At 39.9% G+C, this 16,375-nt stretch overlaps 1 protein-coding gene across 2 annotated transcripts in view; it reads right to left on the bottom strand.

Moving 5' to 3' along the window:
• AHCTF1 (AT-hook containing transcription factor 1) overlaps positions 1-16,375 on the bottom strand; it is a 97,142-nt gene that overhangs the window by 3,864 nt on the left and 76,903 nt on the right. For both annotated transcript variants that reach the window (XM_017875673.1, XM_017875600.1), the window contains 4 exons: positions 13,791-13,914; positions 11,271-11,368; positions 8,416-8,624; positions 5,009-6,833 (listed from right to left, as the gene is read on the bottom strand). In XM_017875673.1, coding sequence (XP_017731162.1) covers positions 5,009-6,833; positions 8,416-8,624; positions 11,271-11,368; positions 13,791-13,914 — 2,256 coding nt within the window. The remainder of the gene's footprint in view (positions 1-5,008; positions 6,834-8,415; positions 8,625-11,270; positions 11,369-13,790; positions 13,915-16,375) is intronic.

Raw genomic sequence — 16,375 nt, 5'->3', positions numbered from 1 at the left:
TTTTTTTAAACTATAGGGCCCCCATATTAAGAGCAATCATCAGTGTAATTACAGAGGAGCACAGTTCAGTTTAATCAGTCTGCCGGAGTAAATACCACCTTCAAGTAACTTAAAGCTGTCTGTGCATCAGTTTCTATAAAATAAGGTTAATAACAGCATCGATCTCAAAATTGTTCTGAGGATGAAAGAAGTAGAATAATGTGTGGCACGGTAGTGGTAAGTGCTCTACACATGTTTGCATTTGTTATTTCAAGAATTTCATTTATAAACCCTTGAAATAAAATTATAGTTCAATGTTACCTCAGCTACTGGGACAGTCAAGAGTTCTATCAGATATCAAATTCTGCTTTTAAAGCATATGATTCCTTAAAAAATTTTTTTTGTGGGTACACAGTAGGTATATATAAGTGTATGATTCTTAAAAAAAGAAATAATAGAGTTGATATCAGAAATAATCTCTGCTCCCAGTTTGTAAATGGCAGAAATGGCAATGGTCTACTGGTCTCTCTTTTGGCTTCAAGAAACAGATGAACAAAATATTACATTTTATAACGAAAATTATACATTCTACAACTCTCTTTTAGACTACCTGAAAAAACAATTTCTTTCACTTTTCATAATCTTCACCTAAGCTTTCCTACTCCATTTCAAAGGAATATATAAAGAAATACAAAAATATACTATCACATGCAAAAATAGCCTCCACCATTTTTTCCATATGCTTCTATTATAGCACAGATGAGACTTTGAGTGTGTGTCAATTCTTTTTTTTTTTTTTGAGATGGAGTCTCGCTCTGTCGCCCAGGCTGGAGTGCAGTGGCCAGATCTCAGCTCACTGCAAGCTCCGCCTCCCGGGTTTACGCCATTCTCCTGCCTCAGCCTCCCGAGTAGCTGGGACTACAGGTGTCCGCCACCTCGAGAGACGGGGTTTCACCGTATTAGCCAGGATAGTCTCGATCTCCTGACCTCGTGCTCCACCCGTCTCGGCCTTCCAAAGTGCTGGGATTACAGGCTTGAGCCACCGCGCCCGGCCAAGTGTGTGTCAATTCTTTACCCATCTCTGTTTTGAGGATTAAGGAGTTCAAAAGTCCTAGGTTCAAACCCAACTGTGTGCGAGTAAATGACTCTGAAAATTCAGAGAGCGCGCTGATGTATAGCATGCGCTGATTTCTAAGGTATAAATGTGCCTCCTGTGGCCAGTGCAAACCACGGCTGGGTTACAAATTCTTGGATATTTAACAATTGGCTCTTACCAGCCAGTGGTAGCAGCAGTCGCTCCAGGACAACACATCTTATTCCCTGGGTGATGTGAATGCTCAGTCTCAATGAACTTCAAGTTCCTCAATGAGGACAGAAGGAAGTAAAAGTACCTATACTTCACTGGGTTGCAGTGGGAATCAAATGATATATGAACGTCATGTATCTAGCATGGCCTTAAGTATACAGCAAGCCCTTCTTAATATCTGCTGTATGAAATGTGAAGTTTCATATTCATTTAGTAAAACACAAAATTCTAAGATAATTTCTTTGCTATGTTTCAATAAAATGACCACCTTAGCCTTCCAATCATCTAGTATACCTATACCCAGTCTTCTCTGCACCTCCATCCCTATGTAAAAACGAAGTTTAGAATATAAATAGGCACAAGGGACAAGGGATCGTAACAGTATACAGGGCAGAGGAAGACAGGAAGCTATGTCCTAGCGTGGTCATTGCTTTGCTAAAGTAGTGAGTACTCACAAGATCCCCTGTAAGGTATGCACTACCACATTCATTCTAGGATGAGGAAACAAGGCTCAGAAAGGTTAAATGATTTTCTGCCCAGCTAGTTAGTGGCAGCAATGAGAGATCTCAATCCCAAGTTTCTTATCCCCTCCAATCCCATCATCTCATTCTAGAAGGTGCCTATTTCTAATATTAAAAAATCTGAAAGTAATTCAAATACCCAACAGAAGAGGGTTTAAACAATCTGTGGCACATTTGTGAGGTGAAATGCCAATATGAAAAAAAAAAATCACGTTTAAGATTTTGAAACATATATATATATATATACATATAAACACACATATACACATATACACATTTATATATATTTTTTGGGGGGGTGGGGGGAGGTGAAAGGATCTCAATCTGTCACCTGGGCTGGACCACAGTGGTGCTCACTGCAACCTCAACCTCCCGGGCTCAAGCCATCCTCACACCTCAGCCTCCCAAATAGCTGGGACTATAGGTGCCAGCCACCATGCTCAAATCATTAAAAATGTTTCTTTTGTAGAGATGGGTTCCCACCAAGTTGCCCAGGCCGGTTGGATTTTGAAGAATATTTAAGATTAACTAGAGGCTGGGCACAGTGGCTCATGCCTGTAACCCCAGCACTTTGGGAGGCCAAGGTGGGTGGATTATCTGAGGTCAGGAGTTTGAGACTAGCATGGCCAACATGGCGAAACCCTATCTCTACTAAAAACACAAAAAAATGACCTGGGCATGGTGGCAGGCACCTGTAATCCCAGCTACTGGGGAGGCTGGGGCAGGAGAATTGTTTGAACCCAGGAGGCAGAGGTTGCAGTGAGCCAAGATCGTGCCATTGACCTCCAGCCTGGGTAACAACAGCAAAACTCCATCTCAACACCACCGCCCCCCCCCCCAAAAAAAAAAAAAAAAAAAAAGAACTGAAAATGGTCATGAAATAAGTAGGGAGAAAAAAGCAGAATATATGCATGTACATAAACTGCAGGTTTTTAAAAACCAACCATACATACGTATCTGGAACGAGATACAGGAAAATGTGAATAGTGATTCTTTTGATGGCTGGATTATATACTTCTATTTTCTAGTTTTTGCTAAGTAGGCATGTATTGTTTTTGTTTTTGAGACACAGTCTTCTCTGTTGCCCAGGCTGGAGTGCAGCGGCACACGATCATGGCTCACTGCAGCCTCGAACTCTCAGGCTCAAGTGATTCTCCTGCCTCAGCCTCCCAAGTAGCTGGGACCATAAGTCCATGCCACCACGTCTGACTAATTTTGTACTTTTGTAGAGATGGGTTTTTTTTTTTTTTTTTTGCCATGTTGCTGCCATGTATTTTAGTTTAAAAAAAAAAAGTTAAAATTAGTAGGGTATAGAAATGGAAAATATGTAAAGATGACAAACATCAGAATTACTGAGATGTTTGCTATGCTCTAACAAAATAGCTCTCACTGTTGGTGTTTACTACATTTATCCAAGTCCTGAGGAGTGTATAAGTTATGTTAATAACTTCCTGCCAATAAAATGCTTTTCATTTTAACTTTTTAATAACATCCTAATAAAATGAACTTAAAAAGGTAACTAAAATATCACACATTCTGTCATTTCATTCTCCTTCATGCAAAACACAGGTATAACCGTGCACACTTTTATAACACCATGAAGAAATTAAGTTATACTACCAAAATCGAAGATCTAATTAAAAATTTTCTGAGTGAGGAGGGGAAAAGAGGATCCCCTATAGCTACAAATCATTTTTAGGACAAACGATCAATTGTTATGGGGAGAGTCATTTTCCTGGGCTCAAACTGTATTAAGTACAACAAGTCATCTACTTTATTTTTTATTTTTATTTTTTGAGACAGAGTCTCACTCTGTCACCCGGGGTGGAGTGCAGTGGCACAATCTCAGCTCACTGCAAGCTCTGCCTCCCAGGTTCACACCATTCTCCTGCCTCAGCCTCCCAAGTAGCTGGGAATACAGGCGCCCGCCACCACGCTCGGCTAATTTTTTGTATATTTTTAGTAGAGACAGGGTTTTACCATGTTAGCCAGGATGGTCTCGATCTCCTGACCTCGTGATCCACCCGCCTCGGCCTCCCAAAGTGCTGGGATTACAGGCGTGAGCCACCGCGCCCGGCCAAGTCATCTACTTTATTTATAAGGTCCTGCGCTGCTTTGCTGAAATTCAAACATTAAACTGTAACTTAATCAACTACATGGCCGGGTGCAGTGGCTCAAGCCTGTAATGCCAACACTTTGGGAGGTGGGGACAGGTGGATCACTTGAGGTCAGGAGTTCAAGATCAGCCTGGCCAACATGGAAAAATGCTGTCTCTACAGATAAAAAAATCAGCCTGTAGTCCCAGCTACTCGGGAGGCTGAGGCAGGAGAATCGTGTGAACCCGGAAGGCAGAGGTTGCAGTGAGCAGAGATCACGCCACTGCGCTCCAGCCTGGGCAACAAAGCGAGACTCTACCTCAAAACAAAAAAACAAAACAAAAACCACAAACCCTGTATTTTGTTTATCTAACCATTAACATTTTTCCAGAGAGTTACTCTAATGGGATCCATTCAGTCACACCAGTGTCTTAGCTTTTTAGACATGTTTAAAGCACCCCCATTGACATTTTATTACTGCAGATTTATTGTATATCTGTTTGTATACTTAACGCATATATGTGCTCCCTTTGGGGAGAGAGATCACCCCTGTGGAGAAGGTTTGACCTACACCAACCAAATACAGTCCTCAGCTCACCAGTGACAATGAAGGATGGCCTCACTGAAGATGAGGGCATGCAGATGCGCCAGTTTGTGGGCAATAGTGAATATGGATTGAAATAATTTCTGTATCTTAATAAAAAGCTACCAGTGTTTCCCTTCAAAACAATTTCAGGTTGTGGATATCAGTGGCGTGTGAGCCAAATGCAGCGGTACTTGGGAGATTAAAAATACTGACTCCATTTTGTAAGAAACTAAAATTAAAAGTTGCTTTTTTATAAAAGTCACAGAAGAGAAATTATACTATTCTAAAAAATACATCTATGTTACTTGAGTTACAGGACTGAAGTCGTGTTAACCATACCGAATAACTGAACTCAAACTCTGAACATGAAACCTTTAAACTTTACTACCAAAAGATCAATTTTGGTTTGAGGGGAAGGGGAAAATTCCCTATAAAACCATTCTTAGGACAAATAATTAACCAAATTGTAAGATGAAGAGTGAGTGAGATGAAAAACTGTTTTGCAGAGAAAGAAAAGTACCTTTTGCTTTCCTTGGAACTTCTGACACTGGAGAAAATAAAGGCTCATTGTTTGGTTCAGAAAGATCCGGCAACAAGATGGCCTTGCTAGACCGAGTCCTGGTGCTGCGGGAAGATTTAGTCAAGGAAGCTGTGGCAAGCAGTCTTTCTTCTTGGTCATCTGTTTCTTTATGTGTCATTTCATCTATGTGTTCTTCTGATACTGGGTGTAATGAACGTTTTTGGCTTTGATTTTCAGTCTTTTTTGTAAGTTTCTTCTTAGAGCTCATCACCATCGAAAGTTCCTTATTTGGCACTAAAATGGATTTTCCTGAAGCTGGTTTTCCAACATCAGTACTTTCACTTTTAGCTGGTGTACTTCTTGTAGATCTCCTTTTAATGCTGGGAGCTTCTTTCTTCTTGGGGCTTCTCTCTTCCTTAACAGCCTTAGATCCTATATCTTCAGATGGATTGATTTTTCTTGGTCTACCACGTTTTCTAGGTATGGCAGACGTATCAAATTCTGCTTGAAGAGTCAACTGAGATGAGTCAAGGTTGGAGTCTTCCCTCACTTCTGATGGACTAACTTCTCTCCCTCTGACCCGTCTAATACGTTTAATAGGCAGCTGCTCATCGCTGGATTTATCATCTGGCTTATTTCCTGTATTTTCAGAAGCATCTAAATTAGCACTTCTTAATTTTCTGATCGTTCGGCTAAGACTTGTTACGTTACTAACTTTTAGATCATTTATAATTTCAACACTTTCCTGACTTTCTACAGATCTTTTAATTCTTCTAGGAGTCCTTTTTGTAACAGATGAAACCTTAACTTCTTTTTTAATAGTTTCTGCAACTGCTGCTTCCAACAGCTGAGATGATTTTAATCTTTTTGATTCCCTGCCTGTAGTGATCTGTAATTCTTGTTCCACAGAACTGGTATTTTCTAGTATGTCCTGATTAACTTCTTTCTTTCTCCTTCCTCTCCTAGGCGTAATAGAATTTTGAGGTATTTGCTGGTTCTGAGATATTCCTTTGACATCAGAATAGGTGTTTTCAGAAGTTTCAGAAATTTCTTGTGGCTTCCTAGTTTTCTTCCTAACTGACTGCCCTGGCATCTTAGGAGTAGCAACATCTGCTGATGCTTCCTGTTGTGTTGATTTGACATTCACGTTTTGGATACGTTGTCCTCTCGTACGAGTCTTGGAGGAAACCACGTCAACCTGGCTGACGTTCATAGTTACTGTGCTTGTTTCCTGAGCAGTCTTACATGCAGATTTGACTAACTTAGTGGGACACATTATGTTTTGGCTCACTAAAGGTATCGTTTCATGAATGGACTGTTCCATTGTATCTGAAGTAATTTCTTTACTTCTTGTGTCTTTAATTACATCTAGTAAATTTTCTGCAATTGCAACTTTAATAGGTTCAGGCACATATGGTAAAGTCTCTACTTTTTGGGACTTTTGGTCACTAGTTATGGCAGGTGGCAAATCTGCAACTTGTCCATGATCATCATTTTCCCCACTGCATACAAGTTTTTCTTCAGTTGCTGTGTTAGCTGCTTTAGGTAACACATCAGATGATGCAAAATCGCCTGGCTCAGCTTCTCCTTCTTCACCTTCCAATATCAAGGTAAAGTTGCTTTGAGCCACAAAAAGTTCCCCATCTACTTCAGCAATGTCACACTCAGCAGTGTCTTTATTATCAGCTAAGTCACAAAACTGCTGGTCAATAGTATCAAAATTGTACTGAAGCTTAAGTGTTCCAGAGGGATATAATTCATTAAATGAAAGATTCCTAGTCTCTTCTCCTGAATCTTGAGCTTCAAGCTTTTCCTGTTCAATCACCTAAATGAATTAAAGATAAGAGACTGGTTAAAGAATTATAATATATGTTTTAAACTGAAGCATACAGGCTTTTGATGACCCTTGGCTGTGTGCCTTTTAAAACATAAATTATATTTAATATGGCATATACTTATGGGTTTACTTTAAAAAATTACCCCTTTAAGCAATCAGACTCTCGATCAGTCAAAATAACTAGAGAGAAAGATTTTGAGATTATGACTGAAATTTAACTAGAAATTCCACATTTCCCTGGCTAAAAAGACAGTCAACAAAAGCTTGAAAATTATGATGCTAACAGTTCTGAGAATATTTAAGAACTTATTCTATTCTTACCCAAGAAAAAAAGTTAACCGGAGAAAACAACCCCCAAACTGTGTTTTAATGATATTCCCCAAATTACCTAACTATCCACACTTTTCTAAACAGCACGATCCCCATAAGGTTGAAGAACAATTCACCTACATAAGCTCCCTTGGGCTAGACTCAATCCTCTTCCCTTTGCTGGGGCTGCATAAACCATGAAATTCCTAAGGCTTTCAAGTTCAGTACCTCTCCTGCAAGGGTTTGGTGGAAGAAGGAATGGTCCTTGCATTTACCTTTTGGTAAGGGAAGGGGAGAAAAAGGAGGAGGCAGAAAGTAACAGAGAGATCTCCTGACCAAGAAGGTAGAACATTACCACCCACCTAGACAATGACATTTTCCCACTCCCCAAACATTCAGTGAGATGACAGATTGGAAATAGTAACCTAGAAATGAGGATTTCCACTTACACCACCCCCACAGTTTTTATCAGCTTCCCAACTAAAGGAATTGGAACTTTCCTCATCTATATGGCAGTGGGAATACTCATTAAGATGAGTATGGATAACTATGACATTTTTATGAGTTAAGACACTTCCCAAATTCTAAACAATCAAATTTCTATAAATAATTAGAAAAGTTGGTTTTTTATCTTAAAATTTATTATATAAAAGTTGCCTGCTGGTAATAAAAGATTTGGCATAATTTTTTCTAAAAACTCTAAGTCATATTAAGTAGCAAAAAGTCCTTTTCTGAGTGTATGGATGTTCAGCACCAGCCAGCTGACTATCATTCTCCCACAAGGATGCCTGGGGTAGGGGGAAATCCTGTTTAACTGTATCCATATATTTTCAAATATATGATCTTATGACTAAAAAGACCTTTCATTTGAACCAGATCAGCAAAATTAAATTGATAAAACTATGGCTTAACACTTCCTTTTGGCTTTCATGAAAACCAATTTATTTTTTTCCCCTGAGACAGGATTTTGTTATGTTGCCCAGGCTGGTCTCAAACTCTTGGGCTCAAGGATCCTCCCTCCTCAAACTCCCAGGTAGCTGGTACTATAGGCAACTGCCACAGCACCCACCTTGAAGGCCAATTTCTTAAAGGATGTGTTTTATATTCCACAAAATACTTATACACTTATTTTTTGAACCCCGATTTTATAAATAAGTTTTATATAGCAGTCAAATAAATGAACATGTTAGGTTTGAACTACTGTCTTGAAACAACCAAAACTGAAAGACTGACAAAGAAGTAAAAAATTAATTTTTTTTACATGAATTTCTTGAGTATCAGGAGGGCTGTCAGAAATTGGAAGCTTTTCTTCTGGTAAGTCAACACTTTCTTTTAGTACATCAACTTCTACTTCATGATCTTCTTTTAAGTTCAACACTACTTCCTGGTTAAGCCTGCGCTCAGAGATAATAGGACCTTCAGAGATAGTGAGCGAGGAGTTTCCACTATCACCAAGGATACCAGCCACAGCTGAAAGAAAAATGAGTGAATTTTTACATTTAAACTGATAAATCTACACACAATTAAGGAAGCAAATAGAAAGGAAAAGGCTACACTGCACTTGAATAGTGTATTAATAAACTATCACAATGACAAAGTCTGCAACTTCTTAAACAGTACACACCTTTCCACAGAGATAAAACAGAAAAGTTTTACATTTAAAACTGATCACTGATCAATGGTATCAGGAAACTGATCAATGGTATCAGGAAACTTTTAATATGATGACCAACTGCTTCGAGGAAGTTCAGGTGCTTGTTCCTTATTAATCTGAAAACTGTATTTACCAGGTGACTACCAGACAACCAGTTATCCCTGTAGAGTAATTATAGAATTACATGAGGGACATGAAATCTGGGCTTTGATAGGACTAGGAAAAAGAATGAATCTCTTCTGGCAGAAAGCATTCAAATGGGTACAAATACACTCTACTACTTTAAAAAAATAATTTTGGGCTCACTTAAAAGAAATTCCTTCTTTTGTCTTCCTCTTTGCCAAAGTTTAATATGTCATTAACAATCATAGGTGATTTTAATATTTGGGTGTAAAGTTTATGAATGACACAAGGGGAGAAAATAACAATTAAAAATCCTTTAGTGTTTAACAACAACAAAAAATCAATAAAGCACAAAAATAAAAGATGAACTAGGAAAAAATATTTCTACACTTTTAATGGAATGGGGCTGTTATCCCTATCATGTGAATACTAATAAAATAAAATGAAAAATGTTTTCCTGTTTGGCAAAAAGACGACAAAAAAAAGCACTTTATGGGCTTCTCATCAAATACATGAAAGTAGTATACAAACTATTGGATACAACAATAAAATATTAAAAATCTGGCCGGGTGTGGTGGCTCACGCCTGTAATCCCAGCACTGGGAGGCCAAGGCAGGTGGCTCACGAGGTCGGGAGATTGAGACCATCCTGGCAAACATGGTGAAACCCCGTCTCCACTAAAAATACAAAAAAATTAGCCCGGCGTGGTGGTGGGCGCCTGTAGTCCCAGCTCCTCAGGAGGCTAAGGCAGGAGAATGGCGTGAACCTGGGAGGCGGAGCTTACAGTGAGCCGAGATCGCACCTCTGCACTCCAGCCTGGGCGACAGAGCGAGACTCCGCCTCAAAAAAAAATAAATTAATTAAAATTAAAAATCTGTACACACTTCTGGACCCAACAAGTCCATGGTTAGGAATCTACCCAAAAGAAATACTGATATAGAATGTAATGTGCAAAGACACAAGAATATTTACTGCAGAAACAGCAAAACGAACCCCAAAATGGTGACTGGCCCAAATGTTCAGCAATAAGCAATTAGTTAAGCATATAACACATCTTCACTACAGAACACTGGTAGAGCTGTTAAAAAGAACAGGATTAATTTATATTCCTGACAGAAAAATGTCTTAAATATATTACATGAGAAAAGAAAGTTGCTTTTCTGATAATAAATGTACTGATAATGATTATTTCTAACAGCTAACATTTACTAAACTTCAGGTACCAAGCGCTACACAAAACACTTTACATGCAAGTGGCTTAATCCTGACAACTCTATGAAATGGGTGTTATTAATATTCCCATTTAAAACTATTAACATTTTACCAACCAAAAAATAGAGGTATAGCCCCTAAGTGCAGAATTGGGTTAGGAACCCAAACATTTGGGTTCGGGCCCCTGCGCTCTTTAGGCACCATCGTGTCTCCTCTTTCAACATATCGGGGGAAATGTGCACAGAAAACAGAAATTCAGTAAAGACACTTTAAATAGTTAATTATGGACCCCTAAAATGGGTGATTGGCTTTTTACTTTACATGTTAGACAATTCTCTCTGGATTACTCTGTAATCATGTATTACCTTAATCATGGGACAAAAACAAGTCTGCTGAAGCGTTCCCTAAGCCCCACTCATAATGTACCAGGAACAAAGGCACAACAGTTGAGAGCGTGGGCTCTAGAGTCAGATAACAGCTATGTCATAGGATAGTGCTGTGAGGACTAAATGAGTTAACAGATACAAGATGATCAGACCAATTCTGGGCACAGACATTCAAGGTGTCTGTTTAACCTGAATCTAACTGTAAGCTCCTTAAAAACCTATCTTCCTCATCTCTGTATAGCCAGAGCCTAACTGAGAACAGGCCTTCACAAAAATGTTCACTGGGTTAAAAAAAAAAATTCCACATATTTGTTAATTTCCCTGGAGCATATTCAGTCATTTGTGACTATTTTCTAATAATGAAAAGTCAACCGTGGCCTTAAGTTATCACAAACACAAAAACTCTTCTGAGTCCAAGAAGACCAAACAGCAGGGATGCATTTGGCTGTGGACTAGCAATTTATTTTGTTCTTTTTTCACATTTTTTGTGGAAAATATGTCCACAAAAACCATTCTAAGACTTTCAATATTAGAGCCACAGAATGCCTTACAAGCAACCCACTGTCTGACAGCTTATACATCTCCTTAGAATACTTCTATGCCAGGAAAGCTGACCAGAGAGAAGAACAACTGAGGAAGAAAAAATCTGAACAACAGAATAGATTATTTTGTTCTAAGAATAGAAAACTCTTCACTCAAAACACAAAAATGGAATAATCCTAAAGTCAAAATAATACATACATGTATTGTCATTTGCTCTAATTGCAGAGCTGTAGGTTTCAACAGATGTTAACCCTTCATCCAACACTGGTGCCTTGGACTTCTGGGTGAAGACTTCCCTTTAGAAAAAGAAATACATACCTTAGTGTGTAAGAAGATGCCATCTGCTTTACCCTGCTTTAGTCCCACCACCGAGCCTGTCATTTTGGTGATGCAAACTGAGGTGCAGAGAGTTCAATACAACTCAAGCTCATTCTGAACAACCATAGAACATTTAAAAGTGAATTCAGAAACAATGCTGTATTTGTTTTCCCGTTTTCTAATGTTTTTGGCAACAATGGCATGGCCTTAAAGTAGAAATGAAATGATTTTAAAATGCCTGTCAGTATACATTACATTTAAGCCAATTTTTAATAATCTGTGGCCACAGTCTTCAAATAAGTCTGTCAAATATTATGGAATATTTTCTATGAACTCAGTAGAGGCAAGGTTCAATATTTTAATGCTACCTGGAAAGAGTATGATAAATGACTCAGAATAAGAGACCAATGAAACCTGTATTAATCCATATGATGAAAATAAATCCTGGAATATGATGACAGTGTTCCTTTAATATTCTAATCTGACCTTTCTCAATTAAAGCATGCTAATTTTAAAAATTAGGACAAATAGTATTTTAAAGTAAATTCAAGAAAAAGGTAAAGCAACAGTGATACATCACCACAAAATATCAAATAAGCTTACATTTTAAAAGGAACTAGTTAGCCAAGATAGTGAATATGCACCTGGGTTCTCACTGGTAATTCTCATGTGATTCCTTTTCATGTGACTGCTCTTTGCTTTGCAATTGTTGCAATTATCCATCAAAGCCATTGCAATAAATAACACTAGTTTTCATTAAAATTCAAAAGCATTACAACAAAACATAATTTGGATAATCCTTTCATATTGGCTTCTCCTACTTTTTCCATGCAGGCCTGGCAAAGATTCCAGCTAATCTAGATTTCTCTTCTAGGGGTAAAGCATGTGATTTAGTTCAAGGTGCAAGGGGTGACTATCATGACACTGAACTGTATAGGTGGTCTGATAAGTCCCTTTCGTTATTTATAAAGTAATGAACCATTTATAATGTCGTAAGTTATGTTTTGTGCCAGTTAATTTTACTAAGTCATCCTTCCTACCACTTGATAATTGAAGCTGTCCCTTCTTTGTATCCTCTACAATGGTGTTATTCAAAGTGCTGACATGCAATCTGTGTCAGTCTTGCAATGAGACAAGGAGCTCTTGTCAGAGGTGAATCAACTGCTTCACTAATCATACTGATTAGTCCAGCTGACTTTCCGAAAAGGAAGCAGTGCACTGATTTCTATTCTAAGGCAAGCTGTTTATCTTGTTGCAGAACATAAACTGACACTCCCAAAAGTCTGCTTGACCACACTTTGAATAACTCATCTAGTAAAGTGTCAATGAAAATTATTTGGGAATATAATGTTTCAACTAGTCGTTAAAAAACATAAACTTAGGCCGGGTGCGGTGGCTCACATCTGTAATCCCAGCACTTTGGGAGGCCAAGGCGGGCGGATCACAAGGTCAGGAGATCGAGACCATCCTGGCTAACACGGTGAAACCCCGTCTCTACTAAAAAATACAAAAAACTAGCCGGGCGAGGTGGCAGATGCCTGTAGTCCCAGCTACTCGGGAGGCTGAGGCAGGAGAATGCACCACTGCACTCCAGCCTGGGTGACAGAGCGAGACCCCATCTCAAAAAAACAAAAAACAAAACCCCACAAACTTAAGAGTCATGTATTGAACAGATGGAAGGAAATAAAACTGTCTGTCATCTCCCCTGTGTTCTACTTTGGTCTACCTATGAAGAGTCCTGTGCCTGAACATCCTGAAACCACAGGAAAGCAGAGGGCACAGAGGAACACAGCTGTGAGTGAAATTTTGGTCTTCAACAAAAACAGAATCACCAGAGTTCTGCCTCAATTTATCGTGTCTCTGTATATTTCCGAAATGTCTAGCAGCCAAGCACTGCAAAATTTCACAGTAACTACTAAATAACATACAACTAAACTTCTTTTAAAACAGCCAACATTAGGCCAGGCGCGGTGGCTCTCGCCTGTAATCCCAGCACTTCAGGAGGCCGAGGCGGACGGATCATGAGGTCAGGATATCGAGACCATCCTGGCTAACACAGTGAAATCCCGTCTCTACTAAAAAATACAAAAAAAAAAAAAAATTAGCTGGGCATGGTGGTGGGTGCCTGTAGTCCCAGCTACTCAGGAGGCTGAGGCAGGAAAATGGCGTGAACCCGGGAGGCGGAGCTTGCAGTGAGCTAAGATTGCGCCACTGCACTCCAGCCTGGGCCACAGAGCAAGACTCCGTCTCAACAACAACAAAAAAAACCCATTAGCAAAATGGAGATGTTAAAGATCTAAAGATCTAAGTGAGATCTAACATGCGCAGAGTATTTTATTTCTGGTTCACGATTTCATTAAATTTCTTTTAAAAGTATTTGAATTTTCTCCATCAACTTACCCTTCATAGACTGATGGTGCACAAAGAGAAGCTTCAATTCCTTGAACAGGGCTTAAGTGATTCAATTCTGAAAATGCCTCTGCTGCAACTAAGAGATCCTTTGTTTCTGCATCTTCTAAATTGCCTATGAGTCATACAAATAAGAATATTATTTATGCTAAATATTTAGTGATTACCGATAGTCTTGCATTATTACTTTTTAAAAAGTTGTTGGGTCTGCTTTTTTGTTTTTTTAGGTTTGCTGCTGTGTTATCGGACTGCTAACACTTTCTTTCTTTTTTTTTGAGACGGAGCCTCGCTCTGTCGCCCAGGCTGGAGTGCAGTGGTGCGATCTTGGCTCACTGCAAGCTCTGCCTCCCGGGTTCACGCCATTCTCCTGTCTCAGCCTCCCGAGTAGCTGGGACTACAGGCACCTGCCACCATGCCCTGCTAGTTTTTTGTATTTTTAGTAGAGATGGGATTTCACTGTGTTAGCCAGGATGGTCTCGATCTCCTGACCTCGTGATCCGCCTGCCTGGGCCTCCCAAAGTGCTGGGATTACAGGCGTGAGCCACCGCGCCCAGCAAACACTTTCTTCTTTGAATTCTCTGAACCTAGCTCAAAAGCCCCCCCTTAACCTCTTGCTTTTCACTTTTTGCTGAACAGACACTAATGCAACTGTTTTACATATATTAACTCACTTAATCCTCAACATCCAAGAAAGTAGGTAAGAAAACTAAAGCCTAAGGTTATACTGCCTATCCCAGCTCATGAAGTGTACTCAGTAAGTAGCTGAGCTAGGATTCAAATCTAGCTTGCTTCACTCTATAATAGAGTTTGTGTTATATGAAACTCCACCCACCACAAAAACAATACAGATTTCTGGCCAGGCGCGGTGGCTCACGCCTGTAATCCCAGCACTTTGGGAGGCTGAGGCAGGCAGATCATGAGGTCAGGAGTTCGAGACCAGCCTGGCCAACGAGGTGAAACCCACCTCTACTAATACAAAAATTGGTCAGGTGTGGGTGCACATGCCTGTAATCCCAGCTACTCAGGAGGCTGAGGCAGGAGAATCACTTGAACCTGGGAGGCAGAGGTTGTGGTGAGCGGAGATCGCGCCATTGCACTCCAGCTTGGGCACCAAGAGTGAAACTCCGTCTCAAAAAAAAAAATACAGATTTCTATTTGAGACTGCCTAATATTGTAAGAATAATCAGTGAAGATAATGCTATGAACATTCTTTTAATAGCTATCATTTAAACATGTTAGTAGAACAAGGCACATCTAAAGAGCAATGTAGGCTGGGAGCAGTGGCACATGCCTGTAATCCAGCTACTTGGAGGCTGAGGCAAAAGAATTATTTGAAACCCAGGAGGCGGAGGTTGCAGTGAGCTGAAATAGCCCCACTGTACTCCAGCCTGGGTGACAGAGCAAGACTGTGCCTCATATAAATAAGGCAGTGTAAATTTCTAGACATACGCTATTTACGGGCATAGCGCTAAAGTTCTTAGAGCAATTAATGATGCCCATGCTTACTAAGTAAAGATATAGTCCAAACTTCAGTGGACTCTCATCTTAAACTACTTAAGATGCAGATTTTTTTTTTTTTTTGAGATGGAGTCTCGCTCTGTTGCCCAGGCTGGAGTGCAGTGATGCGATCTCAGCTCACTGCAAGCTCCGCCTCCTGGGTTCACGCCATTCTCCCGCCTCAGCCTCCCGAGTAGCTGGGACTAGAGGCGCCCGCCACCGCGCCCGGCTAATTTCTTTAATTTCTTTTTTGTATTTTTAGTAGAGACGGGGTTTCACCGTGTTAGCCAGGATGGTCTCGATCTCCTGACCTCGTGATCCGCCCGTCTTGGCCTCCCAAAGTGCTGGGATTACAGGCTTGAGCCACTGTGCCTGGCCTAAGATGCAGACTTTTATGTAAGTATGTGGTTTTACAGCTTTAGAGTTAGGAGTTACCTTTAAATAACCTTGTTAAAACTGTGTGTAGGGTAAGAAACACAAATAGGCTCAGTTTTCTGATCCACCAATTCTAGGTCAAGTCTTTCCCCTTTACTAGGGTTCCCCTGGCCCTGTTGTTAACCAAACTGGATTATAAGGGTTTGTCAATATAGTCCACCATGCTCTATGTGACATGGGAGCAGGTGCCATTTCTACCTGACTCACTGTTTGATCTTCAACACCCAGAATAAACACAGGAGGAGCTAACAGGAATACATACATTAGGAACTCAAAACATTTTTTGATAGGTAGAAGAATATGAAGATAATAAATTCATGAGCCACTGGACTAGTTTTTTTTTTCTTTTTGAGACAGGGTCTCATTCTATTGCCTGGGCTGGAGTACAATGGTGCAATCACAGCTCACTGCATCCTCAACCTCAACCTCCTGCATCCAAGCAATCCTCCCCTCTCAGTGTCCTGAGTAACTAGGACTACAGGTGCATGCTACCATGCCCAGCTAATTTTTAAAAATTTTTGTAGAGATGGGGTCTCCCTATGTTGTCTAGGCTGGTCTTGAACTTCTGGGCTCCCAAAGTGCTGGTATCACAGGCATGAGCCACTGTACCCAGCCTGAACATTTATTTTCATTATCCAGTGATT

This window comes from Rhinopithecus bieti, unplaced genomic scaffold (assembly GCF_001698545.2).
Source record: "Rhinopithecus bieti isolate Rb0 unplaced genomic scaffold, ASM169854v2 scaffold_187, whole genome shotgun sequence".
Lineage (NCBI taxonomy): Eukaryota > Metazoa > Chordata > Mammalia > Primates > Cercopithecidae > Rhinopithecus > Rhinopithecus bieti.
This window is presented reverse-complemented; position numbering and strand designations above follow the sequence as displayed.